Here is a 24,302-nt window from a genome sequence, read left to right on the forward strand (position 1 = left end):
CAAAAAGCGTGTCTCGTCTTGCTTCCCATGGTAACTGCGAACAGTCGAGAGACACCTTGCGGTCCCTTCTCCCCCAAGTCACGTGCGTGACTCCCATGGCAATTTTACAGCAGCCCCAAACGCAGCAGAACTACCACCACCACAACAACAGTCGTATATGAACGATCCGAATTGAATGTTCGATCAAACAGACAAGTGTTCTCCATTGCAAGGCCCGCAGGGGCCACTGGCAGCCCCTGGTGGCCTTCAGTACGGCCCCTGATGTGCGGCCCCCGAAAATACACAAATCGTGACAACATCCCCCCATCATCATTATCGTCGTGCTGCTGTCAAACCCCCAATGGTTTCAAATGGTGTGGCGGCCCTCGCGCACACATGCTGATGTCTTCTTCTCGCCCAAAATGGGCCACCTCTGAAAATTAGTGAAGAACACTGAAATAGATGCATGCTTCTTCGTCAGCCATGATCTGTCCACTGCTGGATGAAGGGCCTCACTCATCCGTCGCCATCCCTCGCGATTGCAACGATGCATCCGCCTCCAGCGCACGAGTTGAATTAATCCGCTCCATCTCCTTCTGGGCGTGTCACCCCGCCTCCCCACTCCTCTGACAGCCACTCCGTCGTGAAGATCTCGGCCACCCAGCCGTCATTCAATCCTGTGACGATTCCTGCCACTTTTCTACAGCCAATACGATCTTCTCCAACGTGCAGCAGTTATATTTCCGTGCCCTCGTGTGATTGCAAGCGGGAACATCGCGATGGTGGTTTTTATTTCCTTTCAATCATGCGCTATTAAGGAGGGCCATTGCCCAACAACATCACCTATTTTATATATTTTTTTGTTTCCTTTGAAGGAAAAAGAGTGTTGAAAGACGAATGTGTTGAGTTACATGCTTTTTAGGCCACTCCTTTGTTCGGCATTTCCTTTGGGAAATGCCCACGCTTCTGAACGACGTCATCGCGGGTAATGTACACCTCCCGACAAGAGATGTCCGACGTTTCGCTCCGCACGTTGGGAAGCTTCTTCGCCAACCCTGTGCTTTAAAATAAAATAAAAACTGAGCAACGGGTTTTGCCGGATACCGTGTGCCAAAATGAGCCTGCTTTTTTAAAAGCCGCGTGTTTGCTTCAACCCGTTCCCCTTCAAACGATATAACTGCGTCAGACAGGTGTGTGTGTGTGGGTGGGGCTGCTGTGGGTGGGTGGGTGGGTGCGTCTATATATGTTCCGGCTCTCAGGTGGATTCTATCCAGTCGCCCGTGGGCAAGCGAGACGTTATTTAAGCAACGACACCAACAGCAACTGCCAGGTAGGAATAATAAAATAAAACCCACGCGTCTCTTCTGGACGTTTGATGCTTCTGTACGTTTGATGTTTTCAACGCGAACTGTTGAACACGTACCTAGCACCTGTATACACCGGTACTCATAAGTGGAGTTTGACTTCTATATTTGGGAGGGGGGGGGGCAGGATTTCACTTTGTCCTTCACAGGAATCGCGGGGGCATATAATGTATTTATTTGAAATCTTAATTTTTTACTACTGAAAACAAATGTATAAAGAGGGGGGGGGGCACAGCTCCCTCCTTGCCCCCCTACCACCCAAACTCCACCCATGCGATTCCTGTATATAGCTATATATATACACACACACCGTGTGTCACCTGTAAGATTACATTCAGATGTTTATGTACGTTGAACTTCTTTCGCAGCGTACGTAGCCCACCGCGACAATTATCGTAGGCGCGGCGGGGAAAGGGAAACAACACTCGACACAAAAATCGGTTTCTAAAGAAATGAGTTTTCAACCTGGGCTATTTAAAAGTGCAATAATAGCTCCATTGGTGTCCTAACATGGCTCCCTGACAGCCACTTCGTTGCTGACCGACGGGTGATGTAACGCATGAAACAATAACGTCACCCGAACGCAGTTCGAGAAAATAAGGTGGTGGTGGTGGTGGCCTTGCTAACACAAATAAAAATGTGTCGACGATTATTTTGCTCACCAAAAGGGATTATTGGAATTATGCGTTCGAATATTTCGGCCGTCATCGCGAGACCTCTTTGTGATGAATGCTCGCAACGTGTTACACGTCCTTTTGGATGTCACCGTCAGTCCCGTCCCTCCCTGCGCCTCGCGACCGAAACGTTGTATTTAATAATATAGCAAGCAAGGCGTGCTTATGTATATATATGAAGCCAAGGAATGGAACGTGTCCCTAGAGCATACAAGACGCTCTTGGCATCTGATAGACAGCTGACACTTAGCACAAATAGAGTCGAGTTTATGCCCTTAATCGAAATAAAACGATCCCTAAAGTTCGTCGTTATCATCTTTAGCCGTCAAAAATGTTCTGCCAGGAGGGAGAGTTGGGTTACACTCAGGGCAGGGGCAACCAAAAAAAATGCTGTCCGCATTGCTGTGAGGCTGTCAAACGCACAAATGCAATCCCCGTGCTAAATGCTTACACGTTTACTACAATCTCCATCGCAGGTGAACCTAGTTAATCAGCCTCCCGTGCAGTATGTGGATGAGGCTGACAGCAAGCTGACTCAGCCTGCTGCCACCGGTTGAGAAAGGAGACTATGTGCTGATCGTCACGGGATGTGACTGGACCTAGAAAGAATGAGTTTTGTTACCGACAGGCACCTGTAGGTTGTAGAATTTGAAAGGGTTTGTAATTTTATAGTATCATGATGTGATCGTCACGGGATGTGACTGGACCTAGAAAGAATGAGTTTTGTTACCGACAGGCACCTGTAGGTTGTAGAATTTGAAAGGGTTTGTAATTTTATAGTATCATGATGTGATCGTCACAGGATGTGACTGGACCTAGAAAGAATGAGTTTTGTTACCGACAGGCACCTGTAGGTTGTAGAATTTGAAAGGGTTTGTAATTTTATAGTATCATGATGTGATCGTCACGGGATGTGACTGGACCTAGAAAGAATGAGTTTTGTTACCGACAGGCACCTGTAGGTTGTAGAATTTGAAAGGGTTTGTAATTTTATAGTATCATGATGTGGCGTGTGTATTTGATGTATGTAGGGTATAGGGGCATGTGATTATTACCAATTAAAGTACAATGCTATATTGTGTAAGACGATACAGTATAACCTGCGCGGTCGGGGCTATGTTTGACAGAAACACGCGTGTAAATTTCGTGAACGTTGGGCTTCTTGGTGGCCATAGGTGGGAATCGTCTCGCAAAACTTATCCTTGAATCCATCTGTGCGGAACATTGTGCGCTCGAGATGCCGTGACATGCCCTGGCGATTCAGGGTTCGGTTACATTCGGCCGACCTGCTGTAACCTTGCTTCAAAGAGTGGATGTTGAAGCTGCCGTGACCGCGTTCGCGTCAATAGGACTCTCCCGTGTGACGGTGTCACGTTCCGAATAATTTGTCGCCAAACTTAACTAAAAAAAATTCCCAGCAAAAGTTACCCATTTTGGGTTATACTTGGCAGGACCCTCACGCAAAGTGAGCAAAAAAAGAGGGATAATTATAATCATAAACTAAATGACAACCTTGGGCAACGTCGAGATTCCGGAATCTCAAGTTTCCTCCCACGTGTGTATATTGTAGAGGGTGGCCGAGATGTCTTGTGACCCCCCCCCATCCGCAATTTTATTCTCCAAAACGTAATGTTTTTTTGCATAATGGATGTGAAAACAGAAATGACTAAGCAAAAAGGGGGAAACCATGTTAGGGGTCAATAAAGTCCACAACAAACAGGACAAGTTGTGTTTGCGAGCACCTATTTCAAGGCCCCGGGAAAAAGCACGCCAGAGTGGTGTGGTCAGAACCACTCCCGGCCGCCTTTGTCTCGCCAGTGTTTTTTTCAATTCCTCCATGCCAGGTAATTATTTAAGGCTGAGTCAACCTAGGGGAGTCCAGGGACCAGTTCAGAAAGACGTCGCCGGTGTTGGCCGTGAGCGGGAATCGAACCCCGAGGGTGGCCGGGTTCGTATTGCAGCGTAGCGCTAACCGCGACACTACCGCTCCACACACATCACACACAATCACACGACACACACGCCACACCATGCACACTCACCACACACATCACACCACACACGCGCGACACACATCACACTTAAATCACACACATGCATATGCCACACACCGCACACACTCACGTCACACACACACGTCACACACGCGTCACACACACGTCACACACACACGTCACACACGCGTCACACTCACACGCAGGCCTAAGCCATGACCGCCTTCCGCGGCGTCTGGACCCAAGCCTTCTGGCGCTGCGTGGCCGCCGAGTTCGCGGGCACGGCCCTCTTCCTCATGCTGGCCCTGGGCTCCGCGATGCCGTGGCCCGACCAGGCCTCGGACCCCCTCCGCACGGCCCTCGCCTTCGGCCTCAGCCTGGCGGCGTCGGCCCACGCGTTCGGCCACGTGAGCGGCGCGCACCTGAACCCGGCGCTCACGGCGGCGATGGCGTGCATGAGGAAGATCACGCTGGCCAAGGCCGTGGTCTACATGCTGGCGCAGTGCGTGGGGGCCGTCACGGCGGCGGGTCTCGTCTACGCGGTCACTCCGCCCGAGGCTCGCGGCGACATGGCGGTCACGCAGGTGGGTCGGAGGGGCGGGGGGTGGTGGGTGGTGGTGGTTTGGGTGGGAGGGGCGGGGGGTGTGGGGTGGTGTGCGTTGGAGGGGCGGGGTGTGGGGTGGTGGTGGTGTGCGTTGGAGGGGCGGGGTGTGGGGTGGTGGTGGTGTGGGTGGGAGGGGCGGGGTGTGGGGGGTGGTGGTGTGGGTTGGAGGGGCGGTGGGAGATGGGATTGGATATTTTCTATGGGACCTGATAGAGTCAACAAAGCGGCTTGCATCGTGTGGAAATGCGTGGCAGCAAACTAATCAAAAATCCCATCCATCCGTGAATGAAACAATAAGAATAGAGAGAGCGCAAGAGAGTGAGTGTTTGGGCAAAGTGAAAAGAAAGTGAGGATTGCGTGCCCAATCAGTCCGTCATTCATTTATTGAGGCGAGTGGGCAGGTATGGACCCGAGCTTGCCTGTGAAGCTAGTCGCCACAATTTACTTTTCGAGTGACATTTAGGTTGTATCGTCCCATGGAACTTCTGGAGGAATGATTTCTCTGTTCTTCAAGCTCTCGGGCGGCACGCAGACTCTGCCGACGGCTTGGAAAATTATCTCGTGCCCTTCCAATTCCGAAATAAATTTTATCCACGTTGTAAGTGCAATTATCATCCGATCACCTTGACTTCAGATCTATGCAAAGTGATGGAAGCTATCATTAACAATCGGCTGTTCAATCACTCTGAGTTGCTATACTTTGTTTCGTGAAAATCAGGACCGGCTCCGTGGCCCCTTAGCTCCTTTAAGCCAATCTTACACCTTCAACCATCAACCCTGCAATCCTGCAAGGATCTGTTTCATCTACAATATTACTTATCTTTATGATTGCCTTCTCGTCTTCCACTCACTCATTTGCAGATATCAGTACACTCCAAGCATCATATTTGTTTAACTAACAAGCTGAGAGTTGTAGACATTTAGCTGCCTAACGCACATATACTTCACTGTCAATCCCCACCGACCTGAATCCAAGTCTCGATTTGGTTACAAAAATCTGATCATGTTCAACAACAACAAAACACCCAATCAGTGACAGTATCATGTAAGACTGTCAATTGCACAGTTCCTGCTACCGTTTAACAGTGATAATGTTTGTCCGTAGTAAAACAATTAATACGCTTGGCACAAAATCTCTCCGCACCCGTCATGGACCGGCTATGTCACTAATCTGGCCTTTGTGGCTGTGCTCAGCAGCTGTGGTTTAAACAACAGCAAAAAAGTGATCGTAGTGGGAAGGTCGAAAGTTATTCTGGAGTTTTCTGTTTAATCTAAAGCTCCTGGAAAACATTGGCCCAAATGGCGCAAAGGTGCTGGGGGACTAAATTAAGAGCTGGGCTATCTGATTGCTGTGTTCGAGTCCTGTAATCGATTACTCGACAGATTATCGGTACGATTACTCTCACGACTTGTGCCGCTGGACGGGAGGTGGCGGGCGGGGGGCATGGAGAGGTCATCGGCACAGTCAGCCTGTCGCGCTGGGTGTGGATTGTGGGGGGTTTCCCTCCTTCTGGAGGCCAGATGTGGGTTGCGACCACCAAATTTTAATCGACCACAAAATAATCAATTACAACTTTAGTCGATTAATTCAACCAATCGTTTCAACTGTAGACTGCATTTTATTCATTTGTGGTAACGCGAGCCTTGTATAGTTTCAATATTAATTTTCCTACAACGCGGCACGTGATTTCTATTTTAAACACATATTTTTAACGATTTTTCCGAGCCATCTTTTACGAGGGAAAAAAACTATTGGCGCGCAGCGTTGGGATTTTCATTCGTTCCCGCACGCTAGATTACCTTCTTCCACGTCGCCCTTGTAAAAGAACAATGCCTGTCCGAGCCCACGCTTTATTTAAGCGCCTGATTGATTGCATCGTTCGTTGGCAGCTCCAGTTACTTTGTCTCCTTGCGGGTTGCCATGAATCCGTATACATCTTAATGGGTTTTGAGACACGTTCGTGTGAACAGTGTCACTGAATGGCTCTTACTCTTATGTAACCGAGCTCAGTTCAATTCAATGTTCACCTTTATTTAACCAGGTCCGGCCGATGCTCTTTATTCAATCAGGTCTAAACGCAACCAGATTTACTTTGATTTATCACCATTTAAGCCGACGAGAAGGTGCAATGTCACCGGCGTTCGATCACCAGTCGTGTCTAACGCCAGCGGCGATTGATAACCAACGCTGCCCTCCCAAAACTTTTGCTCGCCTGCACTGATTAACCGGGGTGAAGTATAACCAAACTACTCCCGTGACTGAGCAAGCGTGGGTCGGCCTTCATTCAGCAGTGAATTGAGAAAGGGGTGTACATGTTTTGTGATTATTATACACTAGGCAAGAGGCCAGGCAAGATATCATTATTGCCTACTTGTGTATATAAACTCGGCACATTCCATCAATAACTGAGGGGTCTCTCTGCTAAGAATAAGAAGCGCCTTTTCGTGGAGAGGTCCCCGATTGTATATATTGTTTTGTCCTTTTTAGTTTTGGCGTTGTTATTGATTATTGCGTTTTCGTTATCTCTGCCTGTGCACCACTGCAAACGCAGTATCACAAACAGTGGTTAGTGATGTGCAGGGTTTAGTTAGCGATTTACCAAACGCCCATCTAGGGACACACATCTGACAGAGAAGGTCCAGTTCACCAGCATTGGTTCGAAGAAGAGGCTGACTCTGCTGATGAGACAATAAATGTCAGAATCAGTACAGAGTGTTGCTCGGCCTGAACCATTGCTGCTGAAATTATATACTCTCGGAAGGCTGTGTGGGATGTGTAAAACAATACTTTTATTTATGCGAAGGAGGCGCCATTGATGATTTATTACTGTATTATTTAAGATAATTGTAATGAAGCATAACAGCCTGTCGTCTAAACCAAGCCTTACCTGCTCAAGACGCGTTCCATTGCCGTGTTTGATCTGTGCAGGACTGTACAACGCAGCTTGAGGATGTGGTTGTACTTTGCATAGCTTACCTACAATACCGTACGAGCCAGCAACCACTGAACTGTATTCTAGGGAAAGTGTCCCCTGACGAAATCACCTAGAACCGTCCCATGAGATCTTGTCACATTATTACCCAGGTTGAGCCTGGGTAATGATTTGATGGGTCCACCTTTGTGGACAAACAACAACCTCAGAACGTTAGTCAATAGCACTGTGGCCTTGAAGGTAACATATTTCATAAATAGGCTACAATGGCCCTTCATCACGTTAAACCATTTTTTATTGTGCTATAAAGAAGGCCCATTGGCTGAAACGCCATCTATTATATATATGGTTTTCTTTTTAAGACCACGGTGTTATTGACAAATGTGTAGAGTTTATTGTTACTCGTGCCTGTGCACCAGTGCCAATGCAGAAATCACCAAATAATACCGTTGACAACCAGGTTGTTGCAGGCTGTGGGCCTACGAGGTAGACTGTAGAGCAGCACCACAAAATCCATTGTTTTACAATTAAGTCGGGTCTATTTTTTTTTTTATAGGGTAACAGATTCGACTGTGCTGTACTTGTGTGGGCAAATTCAGCTTTCCTATTTTTTGGTTTCACTTCAAGATCATTAGAATTGATATCAGTCACCCGGTGCGTGTGAGTGTGTGTCAGCATAGGTGCCACCATGGGTGCCACGCTTCACTACGAACCCGGAGACCCGAGTTCGATTAGCGCTCACAGCCAACACCAGTGACGATTATTTGAACCGGCCCTGGGCGTCCCCTTGGTCGACTCGGCCTCAATTGAGCACCCGGTACGGTGTGTAAACGTCACCACTGGGGAGACAAAGGCGGCCGCGTGTGGTGCCTTCATAGGTGCTCGCTAACAGCACTTACCCCAAGAGTCTGTTCAGACTATACGGGGGATCTTTGTCTTGCCATGGTGGCGAGATGGTAACTACCTCGCTTGGTATGCAGGAGGTCGTGGGTTCTATGCCGACCCTGACACCTGCTGTATATTTGGAGTTGCATGTTCTCCCCGTGGTCACGTGGATTTTTTTCCGAGTCCTCCGGTTTTTCCATCCACATTTATAAACAAGCGTTTAGGGTATTTGGCTGCTTAAAATTTCCACGTGATAAGCCACTTCGTTGAACAACCATTTGTGGCCAGGTCGCTTCTGAAAAAGAGCTGTATCGCTCAAGTGGGCCTTATCTGGTCAAATAAAAACATAGTTTAGTGTTAGATGAAGGCATTTGGTTCTACCGCTTGCAGCGTGGTGACAGAGGATAGTGCTGAAATATCTACTGTTGTACAGTACCATGCTCCAGCAACTATGCTCCCCACCTACCAGCTGGCACGGTGAGATCTGATCAGCAAAGCGGTGAAGTATGGTCAGGTAACCCCCCCATCACCGGCACTGTGTTGGACGGTCCCTCACTACAACAACAGTGGATGGACAAAAGTTCCCTGTACAAGTTGGGTGAGCCAGGACTATCGTGTATATATGTGTGCGCGCACTGAGCAAAAGGGGGTTAACGTTGGAGGCAAAACTAAAAAAACGGCCACGTGGAATGTTGCTTTGCAGGTTGACCACCAACATTGCGTCCTGCTGGAACACGCACTCCCCCACTGCCTGCCTCGCAGCATCACTGCACCCCAAATGCCAAAGATGTAACTGCATGTCGGCACACACACAGCAACTCCTTCCATGACAACCTACAAATACAAAGATCCCCCCCCCATAGCCTTAACAGACCGTTGGGACAAGTGCTGTTAGCGAGCGCCTATTGAGGCCACCATGGAAAACGAGCGGGTGGGTGTAGCAAGCAGCATGCCCGGCCGCCTTTGTCTCCCCAGTGCTGACGTTTGCACACCGCACCAGGTACTCATTGCAAGCTGAGGCCCAGCACCGGTTCAGGATGTTCGCCACTGTTATTCGGTCGTCGCGAGCCGGGAATCGAACACCGTTCCCAGCGTGGCGAGCTGACGACCTGCCATGCCACCACGCCCCGCAAAATATATTCACACGTACGCACGCACGCACGCACACGCACGCCATCCCAACTCACACACACGTGTTCCCCTTCCCCGCTGCCCCCCCCCCCCCCCCACAGCTGCACAAGTCGCTGTCTGCGGGTCACGGTCTGCTCATCGAGATGATGATCACCTTCTTCCTGTCCTTCACCGTCTTCTCCACGTGCGACCCCAACCGACCGGAGCCGCGCATCCCGGGCTCCGTCGCCGTCGGGGTGGCGGTGATAGCGGGGCACCTGTTCGCGGTAAGCGACGCCCCGCTAATTAAAAAAACCTAGAAACTATTTTGTTTTGTTTTACAAAGGCTCCCCCCCCCCCCACTGGAGCTATACATAGCTCTTTTTCAGAAGCGGGCCTGCTGGCTTATCGAAGTGGGTTGTCACATGGAAATTTATGAGAGGCCAAATACTCTTAAACGCGTGATGTTGAGTCAAAATGTGGAGGGAAAAACTGGAGGACCCGGAGAAAAATCCACGCCACCACGTGGAGAACATACAAACTCCACATTTGCAGCAGGCATGAGGGTCAGGATCGAACCCACGACCACCTGCCCATCAGGCGAGGTAGTTAACATCTCCTAGTCACCGTGGCTTCCGGCGCCAATCAGTGGCGTGGCGTAGTGTGGTTGGCATGGGCCCTCGTGGGGTCCCCCACCTCCGACTTTGCTGACTCTTCATAGCCCGGCGCCTGTGCCCCTCTGCCTGCTTGCGCCTGGGTGCAGGTGCAATACCTGCGTCCTCGGTCGCTACGCTTACGTGTCCAAATGAGACTCAGCGCTATGTGGTTCTGGTGGCAAATGCGGTCGCAGATCAAATACGGTCCAAGGTCGCCGACAGTCTTAGAGATCCTCTGAGGCCTCGTTCCCTTCCTACACAACGCCAATTTGTTGAGCGAAAGTTTACCCAGAAAACACCATGAGCATAATTCATTTTAGTAGCCCGACTGCCGTTTCCATCCGGGTTAGGGCTCTCAGGAAACATAAGCATCAGAGGGAGTGACTTGCACGTGTTTAAAATGTCTGCACCTTTTAAGACAATTAAAACAAAAGTAATTCTCTTTTTCATAGGATTTTAAAACGTATTTTCACTTGAGTGTCTATTTGGCCTTTGCTGTCTAATTAAAAACAAAAACAAATATGCGTTCCAAGAGGAGGTTACACCACATGAACCTACAAGGGGGATAATGTTTGTCCAACACTCAATGATAACACTTGTTTTAAGTGAAGACGAGGCTTTTATTCAGTCCTGCCAGCTGAACGTTTTTCAGTTTGACTGGGCGGTATGCGTGTATGTACGTTGAACTTCTTTCGCACCGTACGTAGCCAACCGTGCTGCTAGGTTGGCTACGTACGACAGAGTTTGCCCTCTGTCCTTTTTCGGGTGTCATCCCCGCCAGAATTAGTTTCATAAAAGCCAATGGACTTGGGCAGGACGTGTCATCAGTAGGTTCGATGGACGACGGTTAAGAATATTAATAACAAAGTGGCAGCCGAGAACCAGGACACACGCGATTAAATAATTTCGGGTGCAGGCACTGGATGGAAGCCGATTCTATTATTCCATCTCCAACGTGGATGTCCTTCCCCTGTGTGTTCCCTCCTTTGTCCGCCACTCCGTCGATAGTGGGTGTACCAACAGAAATACACAAGAGCGTGGATTGCAGAGGCAAAAGGAGTAACGGCAGGATTCAATATAATCTGTAGAAGCAAGCAAATTAGCTACAATTCCAAACTGAACATCTTAAGAACATCAGTACAGCTTTGTATGCCTGCGAGACTTGGACATTGAAAAACGGAGATAAGATATCAGCATTCGATATGTATAGCGACAGAAAGATACTGGACCAAAAGAGTGACTAACATTGAAGATAAAGGTTGCACATAGAAGAAGACAACCTGATGATGCAGGCAGTGATGAGAAATAACTATTTGGACACCTACGTAGGATGGGCAACAAGAGGAAAATGTATCGTGTGTTGTTCACAAAAATGGAAGGAACCGGAAAGAAAGGAAGACCTAACGGAGAATGTCTTCACGACGACACGACAGATTGGTGCCAGGAAGATGTGGCACTAATTGAGCATATTGGCACAAGACAGAGGAAAGTGGAAATTAATTACGAAATGTGCAGTGGACACCTACTGGCTATCTGCCCATGGATCGTGGTGATGATGATGACTCTGGGTGTTCTGATTTAGCATGCTGGCCGACTAAAGAGGTGCTCACAGCTATCGCCAATGTCCCTCGCATGGAGGTGGTGTGAAACCGGCAATAGGTCAAGGGGGGTCAGGGCCTCTGCGGAAATGCGCCGAGAAGTTGCCACTTGGAAATGGTCCCGTGCCGCCGTTGAAAATGTGAAATTTGTGGACGATCAGGTTTTTCGGTGGCGCTTGCTTACAGGGCTGGAACGGTGGTGTGCGACGCTTAGTGCATCGAGTTACGTGAGAGAAACGTTCGCGCAATGTACGCACATAATCGATGCTTACAGTCATAATTACAATACTTTGCATGTTGATCAAATCGATCGATAGTTGCGTGCACGGTGAAAGCAATTAAACGCCGTCCGCTGGGCGGGGAAAAATAAAGAGTAAGTAACGTTTGACAAATTCCAGTTTTTTGACATTACTAACGGACCGGTCTAAATCCATTCAAGGCGATTACAATTTCACTTGGCCGCCTGCTCAATTGGGCTCAAGTTCATTTAGCCGCCTGTCGCTTCCGGAGCCGGCGGAAGGGAGGGCTCTGGCGATGCCTCCCCCTCGCCCCTCTTGGCGAGCGCCGAATGGAGAGCACCGGCACTTAATTTCCCGTGCGATCACAGCATCACGTCTCATCCTAGTAACCGACCCGCTCGATTTTGCCCTTTATCTGCCAAGCGGCCACTGGTAATCTCCCTTCCTTCGACTCCTCCGCGGTTCATCCTACCTCCCCCTCAAATCCCCCTACCCCCCTCCCCCCATCCACCCTCCTCGTCCTACTCCCCACACCGCGCCCCTTTAACTCGCCATCCTTTCCAATCACCCCCCCCCCCCACGCCTCCCCCCCCCCCCGCACCACGTGCGAATCTAAACGAGGTGTTACATCGGAGCACGCGCATGGGGCTTCATGATTTTTTTTTTCTTTAAACACGAAAGTAGTCGTCCTCTTTCACACACATTATTATTTTTTTTTAATCCCATTTGTGCCAACGGGAGTGGCGTCACGAGACGAAGCGTTAGTTCGGAATCGCTCGGGAGAGCGGAGCTTCGCCCCCTGCCAGAGAGCCGTCACAGTATGGGCGTCAAGTCACGTGTCTTAAGAACCGCGCGGTTTTATTTTTCATTCGAACACGACGTGCGTTTGCTGTGCTCTCGCATGACCCCTGAAGCCACAAGAGGCCGCTACGTATCGGTGAATCGGCAGAGATGTGGCGGGCGTCCGAGCGCGGGGGGAGGAGGCCTGGATCGTTACACCCACAATTGTTGTAATTGTTATTACAATAAGGCTAGGGGTGGGGAAACCTATGGCCCACGGCCACACTTTGAAATGTCCCGCAAACCGATATTTATCTGTCACCGAGAGCGTCGCAGCTGCTCTGATTGGATACTCGAGGGGAATCAATTTGGGCCGGCAGCACGCCCCGTGTCCCCCTAATTCCCACCGCGCTGAGTCACCTGTTGACCTTCAAGTGTTTCTGGGCCGCACACACAGCGAAATTGCGTACAGTCCTCACGCGATTCAAGTTTCTGTGGTGGCTCTTGCGCGCCTGTAAACCGGCACTGTGCGGGCGAGGGTTGGTGGATTACGCACGTGTTTTGCGTAGCTCCCCGTGGGTGTCGAGGCGCCATGCAATGGCTCGCCAGGAGAAGGCGGTACGGCAAAGCGTGGACTAATATCATCCGTCCTTTTTCCGTATGGGATAGGGTATTGCTCCTCTCACGTGCATGACTTTTCTCCGGATGCTCTGGTTCCCCACCCCCCCAATCTGCATAAACACTCAATAACTGGCTGAAAATATCTTAATTGGCAAATTTGTGAGCGGGAGATGCAATTTGTATGAACGACGACGACACCCCACGGTATACAACAGGAGCACCGCCTGAAAACGTTGTGAATCTTTACCGCCAACTAGCGCGTGGCCCCCACCATATGGTGTATGCAAATTATTTTCGGCCATCTTTAATGATAGCACATAGCGAGGCGAGCAGTTCTCGAAAGGCGTGCCATGCCGACCGGCACGTCGATGGATCAGAATATTTATTTGTACTGGAGGAATCCGATGAGCTATAAAGATCTCTTTTCACAGACGTCTGGTAGGGGCGGGTCAGAATGTTACACAACAATGAGTACACAAACACGATAGGAGTGCAAAGCATAGGAAAGGTAAATAAATCACTGAAAATATATACAAATACAGCTAAAATAATGTTGTATCTTTTTTCCAGCTAAAGCTCACACTTATTTTTCAGAAGCGACCTGACCATAAATGATAGCTCGACGCAGTGGCTTATCAAGTGGAAATTAATAGCAGCCAAAATTCTCTAAACGCATGTTTCTAAATGTGGAGGGAAACAACTGGAGGACCCTGAGAAAAATCCACGTGACCGAGGGGGCGTCAGGGTCGGGATCTAAACCACGATCTCCCGTACACCAGGCGAGGTGGTTAACATCTCGCCACCGTGGCACCCTTAGCCCCACACCATCACTCAAAAAGGGCATAGTGCTCACTTGGAAAAAGAAAATCAAGCGATCAGAAGACAGTTCTGTACTCAACGTTAAGTGACGGTTGCAGATAAACTCGAATTTCGAAAAAGCAATTGTAGAATTCCATTCGTGAGAACGAGCGTGCACTCCCACTTAAGCACCGCGGATTGAGTGATTTGGTCAGTTTGTGCCTATATTTAACACATCGGGAGCCTGTCGAGATTTTATTGTCTCCTCGGCAGAGAATACCTGGTTTACCGTGGGCGTGTATAACGATGCCATCTGAGGCACGCGCAGAAAGAGGCTTGCTGTGTTGGAGAGTGGGTGGCGACAGAGTCGCCCTGGGAATGTTTTCGCCCGGCAGTGGATAGAGAATGACGGCGGTCCAAGATTGATGCGTCGTTCGCCTCCCAACATTGGGTGCTCTCCTACACAAATTGTGGGGCGCCGCGGTGGCGAGATGTTAACTGCCTCGCCTGGTATGCAGGAGTCCGTGGGTTCGTTCCCGACCCTAGAGTTTGCGTGGTCTCCCCCATTGCCACGTGTCTTTTTTTTTTTCCGGGTCGTCCGGTTTTTCCCTCCACATTTAGAATTGACATGCATTCCGAGTGTTTGGGTGCTGTAAATTTCCACGTGATAAGCCACTTCGTTGAGCTGTCATTTGTGGCCAGGCTGCTTCTGAAAATGAGCTATATAGCTCAGTGGGCCTTACCTCAGTGTAGTTGGACTGCCTGGACACTCAATAGCTGCACGAATTATAACGAACTCCCCCCCCCCCCATAACCCTCTGACACCATTCTACCACCCCCCCACCCGCCCCCCCCCCCCGTTTCTGCTCCCCTCTCCTCCGCCAACCACATCTATTGGGCAGATCCCATACACGGGCGCCAGCATGAACCCTGCTCGCTCGCTGGGACCCGCGATCGTGTCGGCCAACTGGGACCATCACTGGGTACGTCTGCACCCGTCGGCTCAAGGCCCAAGTGCTCCCACCCTCCCCTCCCCCCGTGACCCCCTCCCCCTCGTGCGCCCACCCACACAGAGGAGCCGTGAGCAGTGTCGGTGTGATCTCTGGTGGGAAAAAGGTGCTACAGTTTTGAGAGACATTTTAGCGTTTCTTTTTTTTTACACTCGGCTCTTGGGGTGTCTGCGGGCCAAAACGATAATGTGCTTTGTTTGTCGTGATCCGTCAGCTTATTAGTCAGAATGTTATGAATGCATTGGCACGTATCAATAATATCTTCGTTTATGTTTTGGCATAAAAAAACTACAACGTGGCCGAACTTAAAAATAAATCTGGATCATTGCAAATACTATTATCTCAATGCAGATGAATCCTGAGAGTCAATGCTGTGTTGCTAAATCCTTAAACCAATCACATAATTATAATTCCAGCTTATGACATTCTTAAAAACGAGTCTTTGAGACTCACCAATCCTTCCTTAAATAAACAAATTGCTTTGTTATCCCAATGCAGTATCCTGCTGAAAGAGAGTATCTTGAGATTCAGCAATGCTTTTTGAAAATGATTAAATTCTATCATACTATGTCAGAAAAAAAGTTTTGCTGGCTGGCTGGTGCACTGAGTGCTAGTTCTGCACGATGGTGACATCACCGCGCACATCTGCGTGATGACGTCACCTGCGTCCAACCGCGTTGAGCCGTGTTCCTGCGTCACGCTGACGTCCCGCCCCCACCAACCACCAACACCGGCCGTGCATCTCGCACAAATGCGTGGGCAGTGCTAGTTATCATTATTATTACTATTCTCTCATTATTATTATTATCATCTCAATTTAGTAAGTGTTTTCAAACTTGGCGAGGCTTCCCTGGTTAAGCACACAAAGGAAACCTCTTCTCCCCGCGAGTGCACCCCTCCCTCCTTTTTTGTCGATCAGACGAAACAAAAATACATGCTCGGTTATTCGGCACTTGGCTTTTATTGCCCTTTTTTGATAAAAAAAAAACACAACAAATATTAATTACACCTTTTACCCGTGTAACATAACTCCCATAGTGTACTACTGTGTTCACAGACACACCAAAAAAACACCCTAAAAAACTCATAGCTCGATCCCAGCCATCAGTCACATCACACAGAGATCACTCTCTGTAGCCCAACGCGTCAAAAAGGATGGAACACCCTCCCACCCCCCGCCGCCAACTGAGCGTAGCCAAATTCCAGCCAAATTCCCGGCATAAATCAGGGCCCTGACGATGTGACGGTGGCTCGATGAGCCATTTCCTTCAATTGCACATTTTCTGGCCCTATAGATCGCCAGTTTCGCATTGTTTTGTGACGACGTTCACCAAGCCCTCTATATCTTTGGTGTCTGCATTCCCTCCCTCCCTCCCTCCCTCCCTCCCTCCCTCCCTCCCTCCCTCCCTCCCTCCCTCCCTCCCTCCCTCCCTCCCTCCCTCCCTCCCTCCCTCCCTCCCTCCCTCCCTCCCTCCCTCCCTCCCTCCCTCCCTCCCTCCCTCCCTCCCTCCCTCCCTCCCTCCCTCCCTCCCTCCCTCCCTCCCTCCCTCCCTCCCTCCCTCCCTCCCTCCCTCCCTCCCTCCCTCCCTCCCTCCCTCCCTCCCTCCCTCCCTCCCTCCCTCCCTCCCTCCCTCCCTCCCTCCCTCCCTCCCTCCCTCCCTCCCTCCCTCCCTCCCTCCCTCCCTCCCTCCCTCCCTCCCTCCCTCCCTCCCTCCCTCCCTCCCTCCCTCCCTCCCTCCCTCCCTCCCTCCCTCCCTCCCTCCCTCCCTCCCTCCCTCCCTCCCTCCCTCCCTCCCTCCCTCCCTCCCTCCCTCCCTCCCTCCCTCCCTCCCTCCCTCCCTCCGTCCGTCTGTCCGTCCGTCCGTCCGTCCCCGGCGCAGCTGTACTGGATTGGCCCAATGCTCGGGGCCGTGCTGGCCGGCGCCGCCTACGAGTACCTGCTGTGCCCCGACCCCGAGATAAAGCGCCGCCTCAAGGAGGCCTTCTCCCGAGCCTCTCCCGCTCGCCAGCAATCGCTGGGCGCCAAGTACGTGGAGATGGAGGAGGCGGGCGGCGGGCGCGAAGACGGCAACCTGGTGTTCAAGCCCGGCTCGTCGCACCTCGCCGAACGCCCCGAGTCGAAGCCCAACAACAACAACGGCGGCACCGGCCACAACCACGGCAACGTGGCTGGAGACCCGGGATCGTCCAGCGCATGACTCCGAGGCCCCGCCGAGCGTGGGTACAGGGCCATCGTACAGGAGCTGCAAGCTCGCTTTGCGGCGATCAGAGAGACCGCCGTGTGAGAGGTGGCATTTGTAACTTTTTTTTCCGAACGGGCATCCTCGAGGCTTCTGAACCTTCCACAAAAAAATAATATAAAAATATATAAAAGTGATTTCTTGCCCAAAGGAGCGTCCAGGCGGCGCTCGTCTGTTCACAGTCCTGAAGCAGTGGTGGAAATTCCATATTCCTATGGCGCGGGAGGGCGAGTCAATGCATAGGACGACCACTGTTGACTTCATCACAAAGTGGTACTTATTGTATCCACCCCAGAGGGATGATGGGCTGAGTCAACCTCCCACCCCCCCCAACCGGGATTTGAACTCGCAAACTTCCGATTGCGAGCCGATCTCTCACTGCCGCTGTTCCACCTGCCCTAGCTCGCCACACGCAACCTAAACGCCGATCACGATTATCAATAACACTGCGATATTGCCAGGCCAGATTTTAATTTGAGATTTGTCATCTTTTTTGTTTTGTTTTTTAAAGCGTAAACCTGCGTAGACTTGTTTACGTGTGAGGAATGGCCCCGTGGGGGTAGTTGGGTGGGGGCTGGAGGGTTCTGACCCCCCCCTGCTAGAGGCTCAGTAGGGGGGGGGGGGGCTGGGGGGGTTCTAAGCCCCTCCCCCCTGCTGGAGGCTCGGCCACCCTGCTTCATGCGTTTATGGCCGTAGTCAATAAATATTGCCGCAAAAAATACTCTGTACAACGAAGCAATGGGCATCATTTCCATAGTATACACAGCGGGTGGGAGCCAGAGCGGAATGCACGATAGACGTTAGAGTCCATGCCGTTACTCATTCAGTTTAGCATTTAACATTTGTTTAATGTTTGTTTGACCGTTGGGCGCATCATGACCCCGTGCATATGTTGTCTGTGCTCCCTTTAAACTGGGCCACACTGCGACAGCGTTGGTGAGGAGCATTCGTTATTTATTTATTTCGCTCGTGCTACTACGTATGTTTAAAAAAAGTGCTTTCACTTGACGTGTAACGGGCAGGACACGTTCACTGGGGTGGATGGCGGTGCATCGCTTTGTCGGCGAACAAAAATTGTCTTATCGTGCGCGCATCGAAGTGGTGGCATGCGGGAATCGATTATTTACGGATTGCGACGATGTTTAAGGGGGCGAACTGAACTGTACAAACGATGGAAAGCAAACGACGAGGAGTCCGAACCGAGCCGGAAAAGAACAATGCCCCCCGAGTGATTGAGTTGAATCATGACCCCTAAATAGTGACGACTCGCGGAGTTGGTAGGTGACGGGGTAGGAGGTCTTGGGTCAGGGTGAACCTGAACCTCAAGCCACCGTGGTCTTTAAAGTCCGCTTCGTGTAGCGCTTTGGTCACCTCTCAAAATCAATTGCGAGAACGCGGACCAGCAAACCCACTTCAACAGACTTGTCAAATTACGCGAGTGGAGAAGTAGCGTCACCAGCATGGGCCCTGGCATCTGGGCAACCCGTTTAGCCCGTGGGCCTCGGTGCAGTTGCACCGCCTGCTCACCCAGTAGCTAGGCCGCTGCGTGACGCGCGTGGCAGAGAGACGAGCGTGACGCTTCAACGCCTGGTATGGGCGCGCGACCTCAAGGTTTTGTGAGAAGGTCGTTTGTGACGTGCCCGACCCGCCAGCGGGCGTTAACGGGGGAGCGATCGTCATTTCGGTTGCTAAAGCGCCGAGCTGACACGCTGCTGCCGACGGGAAACGGGCGCCCAGCTTGTCGCTGCGTTGCGCGACGGTGAGCAATGGGCAGCCAAGTTAATCCATTCGTGTGCACCGCTGCCGTTGAGCACGTCTCTGTTTTTGTTCAATATTCTTTCCTCGGCAGATTTTTTTTTTATTACCCAATGCAAAGGGTGTAGCCTGCTGCGCATACATGGAATACAATGAACGGGTTTAGAGCCATATTATTAGGTAACGCTATTATTAACTTGCTAAGTCTTGTTAGATTTTAGTTTCTGCGGCAGGGAGATACTTTACATGCACAATGTATATTTGGTCGGGGATATCATGCATGTATCTGTCCCGATCACCTTCATCCCCACATTATCTACAGTTGTAAGATTGATGTCAAACAGAGGGCTTTAGAGCTCCCAGCTGTGACTGGTGGGAATTTACATCGCGAGCACGTGTAGATTTTACGAAATCGCGATTTGAAGATTCCCATTTTGCACCACGGCAATTAGAAGGCCGAGGTTATTGCTGCGTGATGGTGGCACGCCGACGTCCAGAATAAAACGCCTCATTCGAGACCCAAATGGTCGCATCTCCTGACTTTGACATCCCTCAGTGACACCAGTGGGGTAACCATCGACCGCATCGGAACATCAGCAGGCCGATGCCGCGCATCTCCTTCGTAAATGGAAAATTTTAGACGCAGGCCATGGTAAGTGCGATTGTGGCCATGCAAGCCAAAACTGTGGACCACCGTTAGTCAATGAATGCGGTGCACTTCTTCAACAAAGAAGCAGAAAAATTACACGAACTCTCTCTCTCTCCTGGAGCCCTCTCGTCATGGTTCGCAGTCCTCGACATTGGCATTTAGCTCCCGAACATTTTGCCGTACACAAGAATATGAATAGCACGTGATACGATTCGATGTAAATAACCAGAGGCACCGCTGACAGTCAAACTGAAGTAAGCTCCTTTCAAAAGAAAGGAGCTTAAAAGTGGTGGGAGAAACGTCCCAAGCCAATTCAGCATGGCGGCCACGTGTTCGCTTATGGGGCCGTCCATAAATGACGTCACGCACCTAGGGGAGGGGGGTCAGACATTTGTGACGATGTGTTACGAGGGGGAGGGGTTTGATAAATGTGACGTCACATCCTAATGCACAATTTTAAAGAAATATAGACAACACGTTCTACTTAATTAAATAGACTTTTTAATAAATGTTTTCTCCTACAACATCGGAGTGCAGCGCCACATTAAATACGTACTACAATAACAATAGTAATAGGGTTTTTTCCCCTTTTTTCTGGCAACAAAACTGAAACCTTTTTACGAGGATTCATGTCTGCATTAACAACACCTGCAGTCAAAATGCAAACAAAAAACTTACTATGATAATATATGCATTGTCCTTGAAACGGATTGGTCCACACCAAGGGACGGCTTTCTTTTGAGCCTCGACCCAATTGGTGTTCGACCAGATGACGCCAAAAGGCGTACATCTGACGCCAAAAGGCGTACATCTGGTCGAGCACCAATTGAGTCGAGGCTCAAAAGAAAGCCGTCCCTTGGTGTGGACCAATCAGTTTCAAGGACAATGCATATATTATCAGAGTATGTGTTTTGTTTGCATTTTGACTGCAGGTATTGTGGTTAATGCAGACATGAATCCTTGTAAAAAAGGTTTCAGTTTTGTTGCCAGAAAAAAGGGGGAAACCCTATTATTACATTTTGGTACTGGCAAAGGAGGCCTGATGATCTAAAGACAATAGTTTAAAGCGATTTAAAGCATTTTTTTTGGGGGGGGGGGGGCAGAGCTTTGTGACGTCATATTTGAGGGGGGGGGGTCTGACTTTTTGTGACGCCGTGTGACGAAGGGGGGGAGGGGTCAAAAATCGTCCAAAATCACGTGACGTCATTTATGGACGGCCCCTATGCTATGCACGGCGCCTTGATGAACCAATGCAACATTGCACAACTTGCAGGTAAAGTTATGTCTTACACTGTCATATCGAGGTATGAATACCCAGGAGGCACTCAGGAAAAAAAGACTACCTGTTGAGAGATTTGGCATTTCATAATCGAACGGGATAATCGGTGTTTGTGTATGTATGTGCGTTGCATCAGATGTGGGGAGCGGTGGCTCAGCGGTTATCAATGCAGCGCTCCGAACCTGGCCACCCGAGTTCAATTCTCGCTCAAAGTCAACTCCAGTGATGATTATATGAACAGGTCATGAGCCTCCTCTAGTTCGAATCAGCCTCAAATGAGTACCTGGTGTGCTGTGTAAACATCGCCAATGGAGAGACAAAGGCGGTCGGGCGTGGAGATGGCCACCCCACACGCTCGTGTACCTTGCCGACCTTCATCGCTGCTACTCACTAACAGCACTTGCCAAAACAGTTTGCTAAGGCTATACGGGGGATCTTTGTCTTTTTGCATCAGTTATGGTGATGTAGCATTGCATCAATTAATCGAATACCATCGATCATGAAGGGCCGCTATACATGACGCTCCGTCTGCGGCTGTCCGAAAATCAAGGATTTTTGTTGATGCATGCAAAACTGTAAGCAATATAGCATAACGAACACATGAGACAATAGCAATGCAAACAATATACACACTTTTTCTTTATGTGTGTATATTGTTTGCTTGAAGTCAATATATACACACGAGACGCGAACAATCGATTATTACATCACATTGTTTACCGTCAATATCAATGAAAGCATGGATTATTCACGACACCCCAATTAAAAGCCATGTACTGTATATGCGGAACTCCATTCTGTGAGTCCACAAGTAAGAAAACACATATCTAAATGTGTTCGTCCATCGGCCAATATCGGCTTCTCTGGGCCGATATTAATCCGGCAGCGTTTGTTCAAACGAGCAAAACTCCGTGCCAGTTTTACCACGTTCGAGGCCTCACCGGCAGTCGGTATTGTTAGGCAAACGCTGCTGGATTTTGTCCGCATGCTCTTGGTAAGCACACTCCAGAAAGCTATCGAGACGCTCTCTGTGCAAGGCAACAAAAAACTATGGACGGTTGCATGTCGCCCATTTTCACGACGTTGGAATTGATGAGGTCTCCCGCCCCCATTATTCTCCCAGCGAGCTCACTTCTAATTTACTTAATGCGTCCAGGAATGTGTTCTTCTTGAATATACCTTGCATTAGATGTCGATTAACAAAAGGCATCCATCACGTTAATTACGCCCCACGTGACTGCCGTTGCTGGGTGAGAGAGGAGTGTACGTTAATTGACGCGTACTTATTTATGAATACATTTTCTACATATATAGACGACAAAAACGTGTAATAAATATAAATAAATGCGTTCAACGCTGTTTCAGGCGTCACGCGTTTGGCTTAATGATTGTGTGTGCCGTGTGATTATTAAATGCAGAGCTCGCTATGTAGTGACGAAAATGAAACGCGTGGAGGGTTGTGATGTTTAATAGCGTTGTGTTGTGTTTGGTTTGTTGTCCTTACTTCTGCACCTCCGATTAACGCGGCTGGCTACGTACGGTGCGAAAGAAGTTCAACATGCATACATACTAGAGTGGACCGTTTTGCGCAATGACCCGTTTTTTTCTTAAAGGAGGCAACGAACTGGATGTCTGTAAAAGCAAAGAGCTTCATAGCTCGTCGATTTTCTCCAGGGTAAATAAAGATTCAAATTCTGAACTTGAATAATGCCTCAGGCAAGTACACACACGCAAATTGCGATTTCGTTTTAATTGTGTTGTTTACCGTGATCAACAGTGAGTCACACTCAAATGAATAGATCAACGACCGTTCAGTTACGTTATAAATGGAACGAACTTTTTACTTAATTCTTACAAATTCCCAGAAGAGAGATGGTTGCCAGTGGCCACCCACCACCCTCCCCCCCCCCAAAGTGCCCCCTCTGTGGGGGGCCATAAAATAGCAAATTAAACTCAACTGAATGACACAAAGGCAGGGGGAGAGGGGGGGGCGTCCCATTACTATTAACTCAATAATAATAATGTTTAGTAGACCTTGGTCGATCCACTGTTGGATGGATGGGGAGGGGGGGGGGCTACCCCAACGCCGATGAAACTCCAGCTTTTGATCTCGGAGCAGGCAGGCACTGGAACCTCGCACTCCAAACAGGCGTTCAGCCACATCGAGCTTCGTGTGGCCGCACACGTGGAGCGCGATCGTCTCGGGATCGTGGTACGCGCCGGAAAGTAAGACGCGCCCCCCCCCTCCCCCGACTTGTTCCCCGTGTCAACTATTCATGGTTGTGCTCACACAGGGATAAATATGTATAAATATATTTTTCTATATATGGACTTGAACAGACTGTTGGGGAAAGTCCTGCTTGCGAGTAGCACCTACACGAACAAAGGCAAATATAAAGATCCCCCGTATAGCCTTTAACAGACTGTTGCGGCAAATTCTGTTAGCGAATAATATCATCACCCTACGAACAAAGACAAAGAACCCCCGTGTAGCCTACACAGGCGATGAGGGCAAGTGCTGCCAGCGAGCACCCATTAAGGCCGGCACGGCACATGCCGGGTTATAAGACCATCCAACCACCCTTCACCCAACTTTCTGAATAAAATAAAGTGCGTCTCGTCGTCGGGAGATGGCGGCTACGTATCATCGATTGCGACGCGAATTAGTTGATTGGACAGCGGCGGCAGCAGTAGCGATCCGAAACAGCGCTGCTCAGCACGGGGCGGTAATTGTTTGACGTGGAGCGATGGCGAATGCGGTGAAGTGGGACGCCGGCTCAATCTGAGGACAAACACGCCCAGCGAATAGGCGAGCACCACATCACCCCCTCCCTCCCCTCCCCCCACGGATCAATAATTAAGTGATGATTAGGTCCTCATTCGGCCAAACATTACCCCCCCTTTCCCTCCCAGCCAGCACCTCCGCAGTTGGTTCCGATGAATGTTAAAGATGAACAAGGCAAAGGTGCAGCCCCTGCAATTGCGTTGCTCACGCCACTGCTGCGAGACAAAGGCCACCCATCCAACTGGAGGAGCAGGGGTCGGCAGCCTGGTGGCTCCGAAGCCGCGTGCGACCTCTTCAATAACTGCTTCGTGACATATTCTTCGGGTCTTTCGGTAAAGTCACGTAGATA

At 49.9% G+C, this 24,302-nt stretch overlaps 1 protein-coding gene across 1 annotated transcript; it reads left to right on the forward strand.

The window, feature by feature from the left end:
* The first annotated feature begins 1,224 nt into the window (after nucleotides 1-1,224).
* Nucleotides 1,225-22,553, forward strand: AQP4 (aquaporin 4). The gene is made up of 5 exons (XM_032960701.2): nucleotides 1,225-1,309; nucleotides 4,218-4,595; nucleotides 9,666-9,830; nucleotides 15,138-15,218; nucleotides 17,126-22,553. Exons 2-5 carry the CDS (start codon nucleotides 4,227-4,229, stop codon nucleotides 17,441-17,443), a joined length of 933 nt encoding a protein of 310 aa, XP_032816592.1. The 5' UTR covers nucleotides 1,225-1,309; nucleotides 4,218-4,226; the 3' UTR covers nucleotides 17,444-22,553.
* The last annotated feature ends 1,749 nt before the right edge of the window (nucleotides 22,554-24,302 follow it).

The sequence above is a fragment of the Petromyzon marinus genome, chromosome 25 (assembly GCF_048934315.1).
Source record: "Petromyzon marinus isolate PM22_M1 ecotype Great Lakes invasive population chromosome 25, UKy_Petmar_22M1.pri1.0, whole genome shotgun sequence".
NCBI classification, from domain to species: Eukaryota; Metazoa; Chordata; class Hyperoartia; order Petromyzontiformes; family Petromyzontidae; genus Petromyzon; species Petromyzon marinus.

What these genes read in the sequence shown, in the direction of transcription:
- AQP4 (XM_032960701.2), top strand. Translation starts at nt 4,227, where the DNA reads ATGACCGCCTTCCGCGGCGTCTGGACCCAAGCCTTCTGGCGCTGCGTG. An exon ending in TAGCGGGGCACCTGTTCGCG is followed by an intron (nt 9,831 to 15,137) that starts GTAAGCGACGCC and finishes TCTATTGGGCAG; the next exon opens with ATCCCATACACGGGCGCCAG. An exon ending in CCAACTGGGACCATCACTGG is followed by an intron (nt 15,219 to 17,125) that starts GTACGTCTGCAC and finishes TCCCCGGCGCAG; the next exon opens with CTGTACTGGATTGGCCCAAT.